Here is a 20,151-nt window from a genome sequence, read left to right as displayed (position 1 = left end):
AGAACCATAACAGTCTAGGCTCAGCGCTGCCCGAGGTATAGGCTTATAGCTGAGGAGAAAAGACAAGACGAAGATGGGCTTTCTCTAATGTACTGATCTTAACAACAAAGTCAAGAGTCTGCTCCATGAGTCTGGCCACCAATCCACTGCCCGACACTGAGGGACCATGACAGTCCAAGGCTGCACCTCCGTCAACTCTCGACACGCGGAACAGCGACTGCCCTGGAGAGCCAGAGAGGCGGGAAGGGCAGCTGTGCATGCCTGGGTTCCTGTGAGGTCAGCCCACAGTCCTTTCCCACACGGAAGGAAATAAGCAGACTTAGTCACCCAAGCCCGCACTCTCAAAATAGGCAAGAAAGAAAAGCTATGGAGGGCTACATGCCACAGACAGACAGAAAACCTCGTTGGAAATAAGGAAAACTAAATTTGGAAATTTGAAACCAAACTATCTTTGTTCCATGAGTTCTACCCAAAAGCAGAGCCAGAAATGACACCCCGGTCAAATTCCCTTTCACAACAAAGAGGTCACTAAAATGGAGTCCTCCAACACTGCTGAGTCGTCTCAGAAACAGCATCATTTACTCTTCACCCAGGGAAAGCAGACAGCCAGTTGTTGGCTGTCTGGTCTTAAATATTTTTATTACCTATTAACATCCCTTTAGATTTGTAAAGTATTATCTACTGACAACTGTTACACTATTATCTGCTTTCTATTTATTTTTACACTCACTTCACTGGAGAAGCAGGTACTACCTTCACCTTAATAAAGTCGTTTTTGTTGATTGTCAGCCTGCGTCAAGAATAATATCTTAAGTGAATAAAAACCAGTCACCTGAAATTGTAAATTTAAATAATCAATCTGAAATGAGAAATTGGTGAACCTGTTTTGCGGTCTCATAGCTAAAGCAGAACACTACGAGCGCTGAGTCACAGTTATAACTGATCTGAGAAACACACTCTTCAGATAACATCAAAAGTTTTGTTGAAGGGATAAACACATTTCCCTTTATTTCCCCAAATCACATCAACATTAAATTCACGGCCTTTGAATCATTTCAAATCAAAACCCTAAATAATGTAAAATTTACTTTAGCAGAATGTTATTAAAGGTCACTTTTAATATACACCCTATACTTTCACCAATTTCTGCTATCGCCATTTTTCTCTAACATGTGGAGCCCCCAATCAATTGGAAATAAGACAAAGCTTTCAAAAAAATCTGGAAAGATTAATGTGGCTAAAAGGAGAGTTTGACATTACTGAGGCGATTTTCTAAATCGCCATCAGAGTCTTGCTCCGGACACCTTTGTTAGTCCTAATGGATTTGCGAAGCCTTGGGAAACAACCCTCCTTTGGATGGAGGGCTGGGAGATCTGTTTTTCTTTCTTTCTGTCTTAAATGACCCAGTATATCTTTTCTCTATGCACTTAAGAAGCCCAAAACAGAAAATAATGCTGATATGGGAATAAACTTTGATACTGAGAAATGAGAACAGAATCCTAAACTCATTTACAGTTGGATACTTGCATCTGCTTACTGTTCTTAATTGGAATAAAACACTATTTTTTTTTTTTTGTATAAAACCCCTAGCTAAATTCTACCTTCAGTAGCCTGTTTTGATTCCTGCAGATGTCCAAGAAAGGGAAGAAACCCAGCCAGCCATGGCCAAGTCCTGATTGTGCTATTCTCACACACCAAGCGCAGAGTGGCTTCCAGAAGCCCCTGGATTGGCTGAGCAATATCCACAAACCTACATCCTCTGGCCTGTGTGGCACTTGGCACAGACCTAAACAGCAGAGAGCTTCACAGCTCCAAATACACTTAAGTGTGCCAATGACAATAAGCATTGGTAGAGTAACAAAAAATTTCAAATAAGCCCTCCTGTCCAAAGATGAGTAGACATAAAGCACTGTCAAAAAAATAATTTCCAAAGACATGCTTTGATAGCTGAACAGAACAATACTGCAAAGGCAGAAATGCAGACTCCCACATATTAAGGAACAGGGTAAACCCCTCATAACAGCCAACTAATTGTTGAAAGAAGCTGATAATCCACATAAAAAAATTAACACCTATCAAAAACCCAGCAGCCAATATGAAGACTGCCTCAGGACTTAGGTGTCTCCCTGCTGGTTTAGGGGCACGGCACCGTGGTGGAGGAAGCACCCGCAGTGCAGGGGACATCCACGTACACTCAACACCCCTTCAAACGTGACAAGGGAAGATGTGTGGGTTTGTTCTGGGGGGGAAGGGGGGGAGTGGTGTTGCTTAATGGGAGGGGGGCACATCTATCATTAAAGCAGACTTAAGGGAATATCATTCAGAAGATACCATCCCCCACCACCAGTGAAAACAACAAAAGAATACCTTATATATTTGAGACACTAGACCCCATTACACTTGAGAAGAGTCCACTACACACATATCTCACCCCCATCTTGTCAGATGCAGAACAATCTATAGAAATTTTTTAAGCTGCCCCCACTTTCACGCCAGGTCTCTGTGACATGCAAAGACATTCATAGTTTCTCTATTATTGGTGAGAAAACAAAAAACCTGTCATTTTGAGCTATCATGACAGTGAAAGCTTGGTGCACGAGCAAACGTGCTATACCGCAGCGGCATTTACAGCCAAGAAGATTCCTACACAGCCCACAGCAAGCTCAGGCAGCACTGGCTCATCAAGCCCGAGGGCGCGCGCTCAAGGGCCACTCCAAAACGCCCCCTTCACAAGCAGCCGGTCTTCTCAGCAAACTGAGGATCTGTGCCAAGAACATTCCCACGAACAGCGGTGATCTGGAGGAACTGGCAATCGATCTGTACATGTTCAACATACAACTGGAAAAACATCTGAAGGCGAATAAAACTGCACGGGCTTACATACCTCCATATCTGGCCTAAACTTATCTTCAAACACAGCCATTGCTGCCAAGGAGCCAGAACCTGTAAGACAAAGATGCGCTTTTTAGTGTATTTACCAACTCCCAGCTTCTCCCTCTCAAGTTCACCTCGGGGCAGCAAAATGGCAAAATGTGCCCAATGCCACATTCAAGTACAGTGTAAATATTAATCCTACAGGGCCACATAAACCAGGTAAGCACTGCACTTCAAAAGCCTGGAGTCACACTACCACTACCTCAGGTAAACGTGCAACCGGCCTTACTTCGTCTACTGATGGGAACTGCAAATTATTCACACTAAAATGCTGAAGTATGAAAATGAGGTTATGGAGAACTTATGTTTTACAAAAAATGAATCCCACAAAATTTCATATCTCCTCTGCTCTGAGTCTTGTGCTCTACAACTGTGCCTTGGCAGGCTGCTAGGTATAGTGCTAAATACCAAGCCAGATAGAAAGAATAGATTGTTCTAATGAGCTGGACCTGGCAGAGTCACCTTGACACGCAGGGAAGAACTACAGCTCCAGCGATGGTAATAGGACGATAAGCTGCAGCCACCAGGTTATTCCAGCTACAACTGTAAAACACTTTATTATGTGGCATTTATTTGGAGCTGTTATTTTTAGTTTGTACTTTGAAGAGTAACAGCTGAGTAGACAAAATGACAGACAAAGAAACAAAAATTTATTATCACAAAAGCAAATGGCTGAAAGGTTATGCTGCACAGATATTAACAGGGAGCAAATTTCTCTCGACGAAAGTGGGATGTAAAGGCATTACAAATAAGTATGGGCTCCCTTTGAACGGTGTAAAAGGCAGCTCAGCACTATTTGAAAATTTAAACTTGCTTTGTTCAGAAACCAGAGAATCTTTAGAAAACTATCAGCTTGTCTTTACAGGGTTCTGGCAATATTTCAGGATACTCCACTTTTGGAGAGAGAATAGAGTTGCCCACAATTTTTTACTCCAATTAGAAGATTTTTTTGGCATTTATTACTTTTTAACTTGTTTTGCATAACACTATCTATTTAGCTGGGTCACAGAGAAAACCATATTTTCTATTTAAAATGATTTGTGTACATCGCTTGACCACCTCAATGGTTTAGCAAAGGAAAAAGGCAGCGATTAAACAGTTTCAAATGAGGTGTCCTGCTGATTTTATCAAGTCTGCTGAATGTATAATGAAAAAGGAGAAGCTGACAGCAATGCTGCATTGAGAAAATACAGACTACCTTATCTGAACCATTTAAGGAGGTCCAATTATAGATCAAATTTAAAGGGTAGAAACAGCAGATTTACAGACACAAATCAATGAACATGGTAATCCCGATGAATATGACAGATACTCCTGTTAGGGAATACCGCCGTGGCTGAGGATCATTGCCTTCCCAGCACCGGATACATCACATCTAAAGCAGTGGGAAGCGTCAAGTGCAGACTGGCATTACAAGCAATGACTATTCATTTAGGCTTTGGGAGCAAAAGGCAGCCCCATTTTCCCCTCTCTCAATTTTTTCTCCTTAAAAAGAAAAAAGAGGGGGGACCAAAGGCTATTAAAAGCCCTCTGAAAAGGAAATAGAACTTACACAGATATAAAAGCAGTGCACCCAAGTAAAACTAGCACAAATGCAAACGCAAATTCACCGTACCAAACCTCTGAATTACATAGTAAGTGTGTCCTTGGCAGTCTGGAGGCACAGACTCCAACATTTGTGAGCCACGTGTTCATGCTGAGATTTGGGGTGAGGGGAGTAACCCAAGTGTCTGCTTTGAGGCACGGGTGAGAACCAGTCTTTGACTTCTAGCAAAAAGTGAGCTGGTTTTGTATGGAAACAAGGCAGTTGTCATGAAGAAACAAGAAAATTGCAAATAAACTCAGAAAAACACTTTCAGATACAAAATACTCCCAGGAGCACCCAACAACAAGCTGGCCTTTCCCAGAGTGATCCAAAAATATCTCTGCAGAAAGTCCAAGTGTAATCGTACCAGACACCCCAAATAAACACTGGACAGGGAAAAATTTACCCAACAGCTAACAACTTTATGGAAAACTATTGTCCAAAGGGAAGTGAGTTTACTTTCAAAGCACATCTCCTTAAAACTTACTAGTCCTATTTTTTTTCTCCTGGCTCATCCTTTTGCAGTTTCCCAGTTAACAGACTAAGTTTATTTTTCCTAGGCACATATACTTCCTTTCTCGTAACTTCATGCAATCTTGTAAGAGATAAAAAATAGGGCCTCCCTGGAGGCGCAAGGAGTTAAGCACCACACTATGAAGCAGTCCACAGCCTCTGCAGCACAAATTCGATCCCCGGCCGGCCAGGGAGCAACCCACATGGCACAGCAGACCTCTCCTGCCTCGCCCGCTGCTCCCCTCAGCAGTGTATTTCAGTCAGTCTGCCTGTTCTGTTCCCCACTCTGTCTCTGGTGAATCCTCTCACCCCCCACACCTCTGGCCTGTACCCCAGCTCTTGTATGCATAAATAAATAAATCTTTAAAAAAAAGAGAAAAAAAGAAAGAAAAAATATTTTCTCTCCCAATATAATTTTTCCTCTATCAAGAACTTATTTTCCTGTTTAGAAACAAGGCTGCAGGAAAAAAAGGCCTATTAATGGAAATTATGGACTGAAATCCAGACTCTTAAAACAGAAAGTATCTATCAAGTTTGAGGAGGCTCCTCACAGCAGGAGAGATTTTTTTAAAAAAGCTGAAACTGTAGCAGAAATAAACCTAGGAAGGACACTGGGCTCTTATTACATTATTCTTCTGCTTCCAATTTTACATCATACCCCCTAAATCACATTCAAACTACCCACCTATCTACTTCTCTCCCTCACCCACGCTCCCTCTCAGCAGGGGCTTGCTAAACTGCCTAGCGCTGCCTCCCCTGAAATCAAAGATGCAGACTCCAAAAATTTGAAAAGAAAAAGAAATTCAACCTTAAAACAATTTCTAAACCACGTGCAATCGTCTCCTGCTCCCAGCTTCTTAGGAAAGGAGGACTTTGGCGCCCCCTTTTCAGAAATACGCTGAATTACTAGGAGACGACATACAATCGCCTCTGTCAACAGGTTTCTAGGAATCCCTGAAAGTGTCTGCTATTTAGAAAAGTGAGTGCTTCAAATATGGCTGCAATTGGCCCAAGTGGGCAAAAGAACAAGATGCAAATCCTCGAATGATTCCAAGGCAAAGGATTCAGGGAAAGGAACAAGGAATTGGCCATTAAAAAGGGGGGGGGGGGGAGCCCGAAAGTGCAATGAAACCAGTATTCTTTAATAATTTCATTTAAGTTCCCTCGATCTTGTTCCAACACCACATAAAACTATATAAATAAATCACCTAATGCCACACAGGTTCAGCAGCATGTGACCTACAGAATGTTTAAATAGTATATCCCATTTTCTCCACAAACCACAGTAATGCCCTGAGACATGTCATTATCTCAGCATCAGCCAGCCTGACCAGGCACTCTCATACCCCAAACCAAAGCAAAATGCCTTGCAAGGACAAGGAGCCTGATTTTTTTTATTCCAAAAACAAGGCCAGCTGGTTTCCCATTTAAGGAACAAATAAGCAAGAAGCCGAGGGACTGCACGGCCACGGGCCTCAGCTTTAGCCGACAGGCAGAGCAGATGAAGGGACAGGTAAGCAGGTAAGCTTTCCACAGGGCAGGATGAGCTCCGCGAGCAAGGGGCACGAGGCCTGCTCTCAGGGAACTTGCAACTGGGTGGAGCAGGTCGCCAAGAGGGAAGAAACAAGAGCATTGTCTTGAGTGCCCACATGTACCAGGCAGAGCCATCCTCACAGCAACCCATCAAGGCAATAAAGCTTCTTGTCCAGGATCACAGGACCAACAGCACAGGGCAAGATGCACCCCCATGTCCTTCTCTCACACAAAATATTCTACATGCCCCAATCCAGAGCAGAGTAGACACATAAGACCCTCTATGACCAGGTCTCCGCCTCCCTCAGTTCCCCAACTGCTCCCAATACAAACACACAGACATACTACCAAAACCTAACTGACAATTAATTGCTAACTACCCATACCACTGCAAACCTATCCCACCTTTGCCCCCAACAGTCCACAAACTCTCACTCACCCTTCAAACTCAGGTGAAAGATTACTTCTTCCCAGGAGCCCTCCCTGACCTCCTCCACACCCCCATGAGTTCATCACTCTCGTCTCTGCAACTGCCATCCTTCCTATCTGTGACCTCTGGCACACAGTGAGCACTAAATGGAAGGTGCTGTATGGTGTACGACCGTCCAGTGGAGGCACCAGGGAAACAGAGCAGGTCCTGAAGAAGCGGTGATAGCAGTATTAGTACTGACTTGATAAAATATAAAAGAACATTTATTGCCTAATTTACCATACGGGGATAAAGAGAAGACAAACTCAATGTAAAGCAAGTTCAATTTTCAAAAAGAAAGAGTGGCTTTAAACCCACAGAACCATGTCCTGTTCTATGTCTGCCCTGGGCCAACCCTCCATGGCACCCAGGAGTGAGACACCCTCCTTGGGGTCCACATTCTGGCAACAAAGCGCTCTGCCTCACCGGCAGTTTCCATGTAGCTGCTCCCCAGCAACATCCACCAAACCTGCTGCGACTGAGCCCACTCACAGTTACTGAGAAGCCCGTGTTGCCTCCTTAAAGCAGAAAAATGAGGTACAATTCAGTGATCAGCATTTAGCAAGACCAGGACTCTGTACAAGTCTGTGATGGCTCCCTAGTCCTGCATCCACTGTGCTCCCCCAGGCTCACCCACACACTCACCCACCTGCTCAAACACTCAACTCCCAAACCACCGGGCAGCCAGACTGTGGAAAGAGACAGGGAGATGGGAAAGAATTCACAGCTCAGCCCTCTTCCACCATGGGGGACCAGGAACTGCTCTGCACCCCACCTACCGACTGCAACCACCTGGGGGGACACCACCCCGATTTAGCAGCTTCCACTTGGTGCTCATTAAAAGAATTTCTCCTACAACAGACGCCCACTGAGTCCTAGAGAGCAAGTCTGCTCCCCACCTGACTGTCAGGGCCTGACACCCACAGAAGGGGGTCTTGGGCACAAATTCTTTAAAGAACCGCATTTCCAGGCAATCTTAAAATGAAATATCTGTTTTTATTAATAACAGGCCACTGGCTTTAAAAAAATGACTAACTGCTCTAAACAATGTAAAAAGATAAGCCCTGAAACTGAGAAAAGATGCGCAACGCGCAGAACATTAATAACCGAAAACAACTTGCAGACAACATCCACATGCCAGCAGAGAAGAGGATACAGCAGTTTCACAAGATGAAAAGGCAGAGGCCTATGCATATTTAGAAACACTCCACGTCACTAGCAATCACAGAAATATGAATTAAAATTAAATAGCCACTTTTTTCCTGTTAATGAGCAAGAACTGAAAAGAAGAACGCCCGGCGCTGACCGAGGTGTGGCGAGAAAGGCCCTCGCCAAGACGGTGAAGCCAAGATGGAGAGAACTACTTCCCTAAAGGGCAATTTGGAAACATCAATCACAAATCATAAAACTAGACACACCATTAAACCAGCCAGAGAGTTACCCTTAAGTAAATGGACGAGTACCCAAATTACGCATCCCCAAACATGACTGTGCGCAGACTGCTGGGGGGGGGAGGGGGGAACCAGGGGAAAACATGTAGGTCCAACAGTCAGGAGAGAGGGAAAAGAAACCATGCAACACTTACGGTCATTAAACATGACAAATTTGGGGGGCAACAGGAGGATGTCCATGATACAGTATTTAATGGGGAAAAACGTGTTCCAAGCAACCGCACCAGCTCTGCTTGAACAATACACGCCATGACCGTCCGACCCAGAAGAACACAATCCAAAATATGATGTCATAACAATAGGTGGTGCCATCTTCTTTTTGTTTACTTGCATGGTCTTATTTTTATTCAAAGATGATACAGTATTTGCAATTTTTAAAGGTACAAACTTGGAGAAAATAAGAATTCAATGTGAAGGGATGGAGGGGAGACGGGGGCAAAAAGTGAAAGACCAAGACCTCGCCAGCTGTCAAGTGCAGCTGTGAAACAGTGGCCCCAATGCAGACAGGGGTCCACAGCCCCAAGGAACGGCAGCAATCAATCACACAAACAAACACACCAAGTCTCTCTGCCGTCCTTGGAAGGGCTCCCTAGGACCATCCGAAAAGGGACATCACCCTAACAATCAAGTTCTCGGAGCGTATCAGTACCAACCCAGATGCCTCTTCTCCAGAGTCTGCTCTGCGGCAAACAAAGCACTGAAAGGACCACTACAAACTCCATGTGCAGTGTGGAGACTTCAAGCCCAGTCCATTTGCTTGCTCTGCACTTCAGACATGGCAGACAGGCGTCACCCCATCTTACTAAAGGGGAGACTAATCTCAGAGATACGGAATATAGCCAGCGATTAGCAAATCTGACATTTTGAATCCAGATCATTCTGAATGAACAATGTTTCTTTCATTCTAACACGCTGCCTCTGAAAAAGCAAAGCCAAATAGTACAACTAAAGAAAAAAGAAAAATTAGCAAACAAGCATGGAAGAAGCAGCTACATTTTCTTAGCTTCCTCCCCCAAAACAGCATGCTTTCTGGCTTGCCTTTTCTTCAGATTTCAGTCGAAGATTTCCACACATCTGGACAGTAAATTTGTGTTGTTTTGCTTGGAAATTCAAATGAGACTGGAATTTTAGTTAAATGTTTTAAATGATTAAACAAATGCCACTCACTGTCTAGTGATGCCATTCAAGTATCTGCTCTAAGGTTATTTATTTTAAAATAACCCCATTCTAGGGCCTCCCCAGTGGCGCAGCGGTTGAGCGCTGGGTTGCAAAACTGCCCGCTGCCTCTACAGCGCCGGTTCGATCCCTGGCCGCCAGGCGAGGGTCCCACAGGGTGCGCAGACCTCTCCTGCCGCCCACTACTCCCTTCAGCAGTGTACTTCCTTGTTCTGTTCCCCGCTCTGGCTCTGGTGAAATCTCTCACCCTCCCGCACTTCTGACTGTACCCAGTGCTTGTATAAATAAATCTTTAAATATAAAAATAAAAAAAAAAACCATTCTAACAAACAAACAGAATGGTGAAATTAGTCTCCATCTTCCAAAAACTCTAAAGGTGTTTCTTCTGATCCTGGCTTACAGCATTAGTGCAATTTGAACCTAACTTCCTGAGAAAACAATACAACTCAGGTCAAAATATGAATGCTATCAAGAAAATTTTACTATAATTAGATACTGCTTTTACTTGCTCTATATATTTAAGAACACCTGCATTAATAAGTCTTGAGGCTAGTGCCTTTTTTTTAAAACATAAAACATTTTTCTATGTCAGAGTTCATTAAAGTATTAAACCAAACAGCAATTCTAGACTCCTTGTTACTAGATATGCTGAAGAAACAATAAATGACTGAAATAACTTCCTAAAACCTGCTGCTATGGGTCCACTTCAGGACAATCTAGAGCCAGGTGTTTGCTTTTTTCCATACAGTCCAAGCTCACAGACTCTCAGACCAGGGAAGGAGAAAGCAATTTTTAAAGACCTTTTAGGTCCCAGACTCTGAATTCAAGTGACACAGTATTTCCTCCATTTCAGACAAGGAAACTAGGTGAAACAAAGGCGACACTGAGTAAACCAAGAGTCAAACCACGTCTTGGGGCTCTTAGCCATGCGCCATCCAGATGGGCAACTTCCCTAGTATTTTCAAACCAAACACCCCAGGTGCCCACTGGCTGGCAGGCTCTGGCTTGTACAGATGCACTGAAGCAGGCACTCTGCTTCCTTTAGTTGTGTTCCCCAACACGTCACCAGGCCTGCACATCACCTCTGAGTCCTGCAAAGCTGCCAAGCTGCACCAGCAGGTCCGTCACATCAGACACAATGTCAGTGTTGCCCCAGAAACTGCAGTGTAGCAGTCCTTGCACCCCAGCCAGCCCTCCCCATACAAGACAAATGACAGCATGTATCTTCCTGAGGGGGGACAGTGGGGAGACTTGAACGAATCCTGAGAAGGCGCCTGGCACATAGTAAAAACTCAATAAAAATTCGCTATTGTAATTACTGTAAGACCCAGTCCCTGTCCTGCAGGGCCTATTTGACAAAATCATTCTCCAGAAGTCCCAGCCTTGGCAGCTTTAATGGAAACGGAGGTCTTCAAAATTTCTTCTCTCAAAGCCATGAAGTTCTGAGAGACAACAGGAAATGGATTTCTACTGCTTTTCCCCAAATCAATTTAACCGGATCTTTTCAGGATAAAAGCTGCTCCTTCTGCTAAGGAGCAGTCCATTTTAAGCACCCACGGACCTGTTTGCCACCGTGGCCTGCCAAGGAGCGAGATATATGCAGCGATAAAAGAACAGCACGCGGAACTTTCTAATCCATCAGTGTCCGATCTCCCTGACAGAGTGCTTACTCACACTGGCTCATTGGTAGGCAGCTGGCCGCTCACCCTGGATAAAATTTGGGGCTTTTCACAGCCCCGTGGACTGGGCTCATTTTTCACTCCATTCCTGTTAAAAGGCCTCATCTCCCGGTGTTGGTGCCTGCTCTGGAGGCAGGCACTGCCAGTGTGTGAAGAGCTGACTTATGAATACAAAGCAGCGCAGTGCCAGGGGACCAGGCAGCCGCTAGAGAGCAGTGGAGCGCCTCTCACTCCGGGAGAGCCAGGCCTACAGAGGTGGTGTAATTGTATGCATGCATTTCATTATAAGTCTTGGCCAAAAGCTTCCAGGAGAGGCAGGCCAAGCAATCAGACAATCTTGCATGGGTTGCTGAAATCCAGATTTGTCCTTTGTCAGCATAAACAGTTTAATTTGATGTTTTCACTCCTGAGTAAGCACTGAGTATTACATTTAAACCCCTCGTGAGGGGAAAGAATGCTTCCTTTTCATCAGCAAATGTACCTCAATGTCAAAGTCTACCTTTTATTCACAATGAATAAAAAAATTATTCCATTTAATCTGCTTAGAAATAAAATTTTTAGAGCATCCAACATTTTTACTCAAAACTGATTTCTCAAAAACTGCAGTTCCTTTTCTAAATGCAATGCAGTCAAAAAGGAGTTAAATTTTACTCTAAGTAAATAATTTAAAACACCACTTGAAGAGAACAGTGTTTTTCTGTTACAATTGCAACTGCAATGTCTCATTGACCTGACAGGTTATAAACACTCATTCTTAAAAAAGACTAACAATTGGGTATCCAGGCCTAAAAGTGAAAGGTTTTATTAATGTATTTTAATGAAATGCCACAAAGTAAGAAGACAGAAAACTGCTCTCCTTCAAACAGGGGAGTCACCTAACCCTATGTTTAGGGGATTGCACGGAGGATGCAAATGACCTTAAAATATGCCTCTCTTAATCAGTCTCCACATCATTAGGCCCTGCCAGGAAACAGAAGCTCCCACTCAGCACTCTGCTGAGCCCAGACCACACTTCTCCCTCCTGCTGCAGGCGCTCCACGCAGCCCCAGCTGACAGGTTTCAAAGGTAGCCTTGATTCTGGTCCACATCGCAAAATAACTTCGCTATTGCAGCTTATTCCACTTTGCAGGTCTATTTCAAGTTTTCCTGTCCCTCAGAACCCTCAAGGACAAAGGACCAGAGTTTAATAATACAAAAAACGCACTTAGTCTTAACTATAAGTAAAGGTTTATGTTTTCACAGAGCTATGGCAAACAATAAGAAGTGCTACTTACTGAAAAATAGTAAGCAGCTCTGTTACACATTTTCTCGCTTTATTCATCAGTGGACTAGAAAGCATTACCTCCATTCTATAGACAAAAAAAACTAAATTCAGACAGGTGAAGGAACCTACCCAAAATCACACAGCGAGGAATGGGCAGATCCAGCTGACAGCAAGTCCCTTGCTTGAGGGACTACACAGCAAAAAGTCTTCTGATGCATAAAACGACTTTCCATTTAGTCTGTCCAGTAAGAAAGTAAAAGCCCATCAAGCACTAGGTTATGAAAGATAAAGGCACTTTTCTATTGCAGGGCCAACTCTGAAACAAGAGCAGGGTAAGATGAATTAGTTAACCTCACTCTCTCTGAAGTGGGGTTTAAAGCAAAGGACTTAAAACTTCCAGCAATGCATTTAACTGTTCTCTTGGCAAGGGCTTTTACTTGCTTGTCTACTGAGGACTGAACTCACATCACCAAAGACTTCATGGTAAAATATTAGAGGAGAAAAAACAGGAGGGACAGCACATTACACGTTCATCCAGCACCTCACATTTACCCACTAGAAATATTTCATCTTTCTTTATGCAGAATCAAGAACAAACTCCACTCTAATTAGAACAGATTAGGAAACTGGCAAGGACTGGCTATGTTACCTTCCCTGTAACAACATGATGCACTTTAGAAATAAATATTTTCTCATTTCCTAACATAACGGCACCATCTATTGGCTTAGTACCACCTCTGCAGTAACGAAGACGCATAATTCAACTTTCATGGGCTTTCGGCTCCCAGTTGTTTTATTCTTGGCATACCAAAGCTGCGTGAATTTTAAGATATAAAATCCAAGCATTGCACATTTTGAATCTTTTGAAATGCATTTTACTTAAATTAATTAAAGCAGGAAAAACTGCTGCCAGAGAAATCTCAGTACACAGAACAGCACACAGATAATGGGCTAGCACTCAAACTATCAAAACACCACACACACAAACATCTACACTGCGCACAAAGATCTTTACGTGTGGTGTATCACTAACCCTCATACATTTCCCATAGGATACTTTCCCTAACCACCATTTTACAGAAGCAATCAATGCTTGTAGTCAAACAGCTATTGCATTTTGGACTTAGATCTGAACCCAGGTCGACCCCAAAGACCCACTCTTGTCCCTGTGCCACACCGCCACAGAAAAAAGCCTCTGCACACAGTGCTGTGCAGAGTGTGTGTGCATGCTGCATTGCATCCTAGTAAGCCTGGGACCTTCCAACTCAAAAACCATCAGTCACCATTCATCTCTTCTTTTAGGATTCTAACTGCACCTCAGGTGGCTAAGAAAAGACTGTTATGGGTCATCACTGGCTACATGGACAACATTCCCACCAGAATGAGGTCCCCTCAACTGCACACCCGACCCAGCGAGCAGGGTACGTGTAAGCCCACCCCAGCACTGATGGAGGCCCATGCTACGGACATCAGCCCAGACTAGCCAGAAAAAAGATTTTACAGCAACCCCTAGAGCTAGGAAGTCCAGATGCCCTCTGAGATGACTTTTACACAGGCGTATGAACATACAGGACTGCCAAGTTCACACCTGATTCGCGAGTTGAAAACAAATGTAGAAAAACATTTGCCATCTTGGGCCTCCCTGGTGGTGCAAGGGGTTAAGACACAACCTATGAAGCCATCCGCAGCCACTGCAGTACGAATTCGATCCCCGACCAGGGAGCTACCCACATGGTTCAGCAGACCTCTCCTGGCTCGCCCACTGCTCCCCTCAGCAGTGTATTTCAGTCAGTCTGCCTGTTCTGTTCCTCACTGTCTCTGGTGAATCTTCTCACCCCCCACACCTCTGGCCTGTACCCCAGTTCTTATATGCATAAATAAATAAATCTTAAAAAAAAAAATTGCTGTCTTGCAGCACACTATTATGATACAATGCAGGAAAATTTTCAAAATCAAGTCTATCAAAATATCTCATGTTTTAGCGTAAAAATACGGAGAAAATGGCAAGTCTAAATTCCCTACAGATGTTCCTATGTTCCAACTTAATTCTAAGATTCTGCTGCCCACAAGGTAAGACGTGATGTTTACTGCCATGTCCCGAATCTTTGTAATTGCTAGGGGACCCTGTAAACTGAGACCTAAGAAGTACATTCCAGTAATTAGGAAATTGTATAACTAGTTTATCTGGAGATAAAATTTTACCTGGATGGCCCTGGCAACGACCCCAAGTCTTCCTAATGGTGAATGCCAATATTTATTCCTTAAGTTAGTATTCCTAAATTGTCCAAGGGCCTCATTTCCAGGAATATTGAGCTTGAAATTGTATTCATATTAATTCTCTATGTGAGTAAGTGGGCAAAAATAAAAATTTTATGTACCTTGCCAACGCTGCTCCAAGGAACACTGCCAGACTAATAGCAAAGGAAGGTCCCCAAGCTTCTCCTGACACTATTTCAATTCGTCTAATAAAGAAAAGCTGGCAAGTTGAAAGAATAAGCTAATTAATCTGAGAATTAAGAGAACCCACATTTTGTCTATAAAAAGTAGAGCCAAAACCCTTTTCCCTGTCTTAATAAAGAAAAATTCAAGAATCTTGCCCAGTTTTCAACAATCACACTAATCGATCACCAGTAGTCTCTTACAAATGATTCTCTTAAAAAAGAATTAATTAAATGAAATCTATGGAGCCCTCTCTTCTCTTTGAGAACAAACCAGATCACATTTGTTCTGGAGCACATGCCACACACCACTCACAGCAACAGCACAGTCTCAGGGAGGGCAAAGTCAGAGAGCCCTGGGTTCCCATCCCAGCTCGTGTCCTCCTGGCTATGAGGCCTTAGCTGACCTCCTTAAGCCTCAGTTTCCTCACCTATATGGCCAGGGTGACAGGACCCACCTCACTAAGCATCTCACAACCAGGAAAGCTGGGAAGCTGGTGAACGGGCACCGGCTCTCACAGTGTTCAGCAGCACATCCACAGAGAGGGTTTTAGGACAGGATGGCCCAAGCCACCCACAGGAGCTAGGGACACTCTTCTCCCACAGAAACCTCTGGAAGGCGAGCCCACAGAGCAGGCTCCTGGAACCTGTGCCCGAGGGGCTGCACCAGGTGGTACAGATGCACAGGAGAAGCAGGTGTCTCCTCCAGGTAAGCGAAGAGGAGCCCTCCAGTGCCTGGCCAGGCGCCAGCACAGGCCCGTAGGTAGACAAAATTTAGACACGTTCATCTTAAGGGTGACTTGTAGCTTCCAGCACTTACTGTCAAATTAGTCAGGAAAGAAAAGATTAATTACAAAGTTTTGTTTTTATTTCTCATAATAAACAACTCATGATTTAACTAAAACATGAGAAGTCGCATGAGATACTCATTTTCTCACATAAGCTACGCTGATGGAAAGCCTCAAGTCCATGGCAGCAAGAGGGCTGAGTTCATCTGTAGTTTGAGGTTTGGTTTATAGCTGACCCTAAACAACATGAATCAGGACAAAATACACCAAAACTGGGCAGTGCTGGGGTTCTCTCCGAACAATCAGGCCCCTACCCCATCACAAACAAAACAGGAGGAGGAAGAGAGCAAGGGCAAGCACTGCCAGAAGAGAGAAGCAGCCGTGGCTGGGGGAAAGGCGGGGACTGCCGCCAGGAGAGGCAGCCACACGCCCTGCTCCAGCGGACACTGGCGAAGGTGACAGACAAAGCCGCGCAGTGCAAACATTGCCTTTTATTCTACAGTCTCTGATAAAGGCTCCTCTTCACAATGGGCTTGGGTTGGAAGAAAACAAAAAACAGAAATAAATTACGTTTTCTTAGAGTGGTAGAATTAGGGATTTTTTTTTTTTAAGATTTATTTATTCATGCATACAAGAGCTGGGGTACAGGCCAGAGATGCGGGGGGGTGAGAGGATTCACCAGAGACAAGAGCGGGGAACAGAACAGGCAGATTGACTGAAATACACTGCTGAGGGGAGCAGCGGGCGAGGCAGGAAAAGTCTGCTGTGCCATGTGCGTTGCTACCTGGCAAGCCGGGAATCAAACTCGTGGTGCAGAGGCTTCGGATTGCTTCGTAGTGTGGTGCTTAACCCCTTGTGCCACCAGGGAGGCCCCAGAATTAGGGATTTTTTAAATTGCCTCTGATACTATAAAGCTGTTTCAGAAAGCATTGTTTTAACATGCAGGACCCAAAAAATTACACATAGAGCAGTTGAAAGTAAAGAACAAAACAAATCAATGCTCTTTGGGAATTTATATAAATATTTTTAGTATTCAGAAGCAAGGTTTAATTGCTTAATGAAGCTAACATCTGTAAGATGATAAAATCAAAGTAGCTGTGTTGTACTGGGTCTTGCTTGAGCTGGAAGACAAGAGTTCAAATCCCAGCCTTGCCACTCAGGGAGGGCAATAATGTGCAAGTTACTAAATCTAGGTTTCAGAGATAAATGGAATAGCCAAGATGGCATCACTTCCATAGAATATTAACCAAAAATAATGTGACAGCAATAGCAGACTGGCACAGAGACACTCCGTAACAGACTTTATATTTAACATGAAAGTAAGCTCTAAAAGATCTGCACACACGGAATGCTTTCTGGCAGTCTCTCAAGCTACACTGGGGCCACACAAAGGGAACCCAATTAAAACCAACTCCATGCCAGGGATACTGCAATCAATAGCAGCTAGGCTTTCTGCCCCTAAGTTTCAGACATTCTTTGGCACAAGCAAGGCAGAGAAACAGAAAACTAATTCACCATCAAAGACAGAGCACACAGGATCTATGGGACCAAGGAGTAAGACAGAGGCTACTCCCCTAGTCTCAGAAGTCCACAGGGACAAGAGGGACGAGGCTGGACTGCGAGAAGGTGTTTCACACCAAATGCCCAGGACTCCCCCTCGGCCTGGGGCAGCCACGAGGGAACAGCTTCTGGTCCAGACTTGGGATGACAAACAGGAAGGCAGAAATTTCTCCAGGCAGAAAAGACACTTCTGAAGCAGGCTGCAACAGTGGGTGTGGTGTGAAAGCCTGTTCAGGGGAGGGGCCAGGACATCGGGACTCGCAGAGGACGAACAGGAAATGAGCCCACATGGAAATGAGGAGGCTCCTGAAGCATTATGGTCAAGAGCCTGGAAGGAACCAGCTCAGAGGAGGACAGGACAGATGACAGAGACCCAGCATCCAGCCTAAAAGCTGGCTGGTGAGTAGTCGCCTACTATCCTTTAAAATCTTCTCATTCATTAAATCATTCAGTGCTTGCAACAGAGGCTTCTGAACAATCCATCACACACTAGCCCAGAAACGCCACTAAGACTCTATTGCAGTGTGTCCTTACAGTACACCAGGGACAAAGCTCTGAAAACTCACCGTGTCCATCCCTAAGAGAAGGGGTCAGTCAATGTCAGTACAGCCGTATAATGCCACTCCTGCTAGCTGTTGTTATAGGAATGATCCATCTACGCAGCTGATACAAGAACTTCTTCCAAACAAGTTAACACAATATGTATAGCCTGATCTTATTTGCATAGGACTAGATAGCTAGATGGATAGACAGATAAGAGAGACACAGGTGTATCTTAAGACATTTCCTGGCGGGAAAAAAAAACCAATAAATTCTTAATGTGATGCTCTGTCCTCCCTGAATGTCCACATGGCAAATTATTTTCATCAGAAAATGTCTTATTGTCACTTGCTTTGTAAGGACTTTCCAAATACTAGTCATCCTCTACCATTCTTACTACTCTTCTCTTCCCTAGGGCACTGAGCACAGAGCCCTTTTTAGACCAACGGTGTATTCCCGCGTAGTGCGGTCTCCCGCATGAGGCCAGAGCGCTGAGCAGGTGCTGTGTTGACCACGACACCCCCACAGCAGGCACAGGCCTGAGCACACAGGAGATGCTGAACAGCACCTGACAAATGTCTACCTGTCTCTTATTCTTCTTTTAAGATTCAGCTCAAGTGAAGTGAAGCTTTTCCCACACTTGCCCAGTTTAGAAGTGACCCTTCCTCCCCTAGGCCTCACTGGCCTTTGTCAGTTTACACCCCTGTCTCCTGGTTCCACTGTCCGTAGAGGGCAAGAATCCGCAACTTCCTCTCCATCTACTGAGGTGCCTTTACACAGGCGGCACTTAAGAGATGGCTGAGAGCTGAACAGACAAAGTAAATCTCCAAGTCCCCTTCTTAATCTGGGCTTTTATGACTAGGATGTGAAGCAATGGTTTCTAAGTAGAAGGGGCCTAGAAACTCAGAGCTGAGGAAGCCCTACCCTGGACTCTCACTAGACTTGAGATGCGCGCTCATTGGAAAGGCCAGCGCGCCGGGGCTTGCAGGAGTGAAACAAGCAGACACATCTGCCTAATGACTTATTTTCAACAACATGTCCTAAATTCAGGCTTTTCCTGAATTTACTAAAATTACTACAAAAGAAACCAATTCAACTTTCCCATTTTAAAAATGAAACAGTTTTGTATCAATGTTGAACATCCTGGATTTGATGATTTTATCGAGGTGACATAAAAGAACCTACTAAAGGACTCAGGAGTAGATGTTACTGTGTCTGCAATTTACTCTCAACAGTTCCCCCCAAAATAAAATTAACAATGTGTGTTGGGTCAAGTATGGAAAAATGTTAACAACTAACAAATATGAGCAAAGGCTCTCTATGACTGTGATTGGACACTGCTACTTTCATGCAAGACTGAAATTTTTTAGGTAAAGAAAAAGAAGAAAGGGCCTCCCTGGTGGCGCAGCGGTTGAGCGCTGGGTTGCGAAGCTGCCCGCAGCCTCTGCAGCGCCGGTTGGATCCCCGGCTGCTCCCCGGCCACCGGAGGAGGATCCCACATGGCGTGCAGACCTCTCCTGCCGCCCGCTGCTCCCCTCAGCAGTGTACTTCGGTCCTTCTGCCTGCTCTGCTCCTGGCTCTGGCTCTGGTGAATTCTCTCACCCTCCCGTGCTTCTGACTGTACCCAGTGCTTGTATAAATAAATAAATAAATAAAAATAAATCTTTAAAAAAGAAAAAGAAGAAATAAAACTTGTTAATAGAAAAGGCTCTATCACCTTTACCAAGGCATCAGATGGGGAGAAATAAAAACAGTACTTTGATGGAGCTAACAAATACATTGGAATAAAGCAATTTGGAACAATTCTAAAATTACTCTAAGTATCTTCATTTTAAAATAATTACAAAGATTCATCCATATGGTATCTGGGGGTAAATCATTCTCCCCAACAAACAGGGAACATCTGTTGTATAAAACCTTATAAGAGGCTAGGTAACACAATGGAATAGCAAAGTCTCAAACTGGCAATTTCCAAACTATTCAAGGCAGCAGTTTTCCAAGCTCTGCTGAACAAAGATACCAAAATAAAACCATGAGAGATGAACAGCAGCTGGAAAGGCACCAGCCATGTGTGGCCTCTTATGAGCTCTAACCTCCACGATTTAACGGGGACTTTAACAGCAAAGTGAGAACTGCAAAATCCCCATTCTTCTTATATACCTTTGTCATTTTTTCTTTTTTTTGGTCATCAAAAAGCATACTCTTATTTAGCATTTAGAGC

The 20,151-nt window shown here is 44.1% G+C and overlaps 1 protein-coding gene across 1 annotated transcript in view; it reads right to left on the bottom strand.

The window, feature by feature from the left end:
- PSMB7 (proteasome 20S subunit beta 7) overlaps nucleotides 1–20,151 on the bottom strand; it is a 52,402-nt gene that overhangs the window by 22,810 nt on the left and 9,441 nt on the right. The window contains exon 6 of the mRNA XM_037493212.2: nucleotides 2,885–2,943. Coding sequence (XP_037349109.2) covers nucleotides 2,885–2,943 — 59 coding nt within the window. The remainder of the gene's footprint in view (nucleotides 1–2,884; nucleotides 2,944–20,151) is intronic.

Source organism: Talpa occidentalis, unplaced genomic scaffold (assembly GCF_014898055.3).
Source record: "Talpa occidentalis isolate TD23 unplaced genomic scaffold, MPIMG_talOcc4v2.1 talOcc4.7, whole genome shotgun sequence".
Taxonomy (NCBI): domain Eukaryota; kingdom Metazoa; phylum Chordata; class Mammalia; order Eulipotyphla; family Talpidae; genus Talpa; species Talpa occidentalis.
The sequence above is the reverse complement of the archived record's forward strand: the minus strand, read 5'-3'. Positions and strand labels throughout refer to the sequence as shown.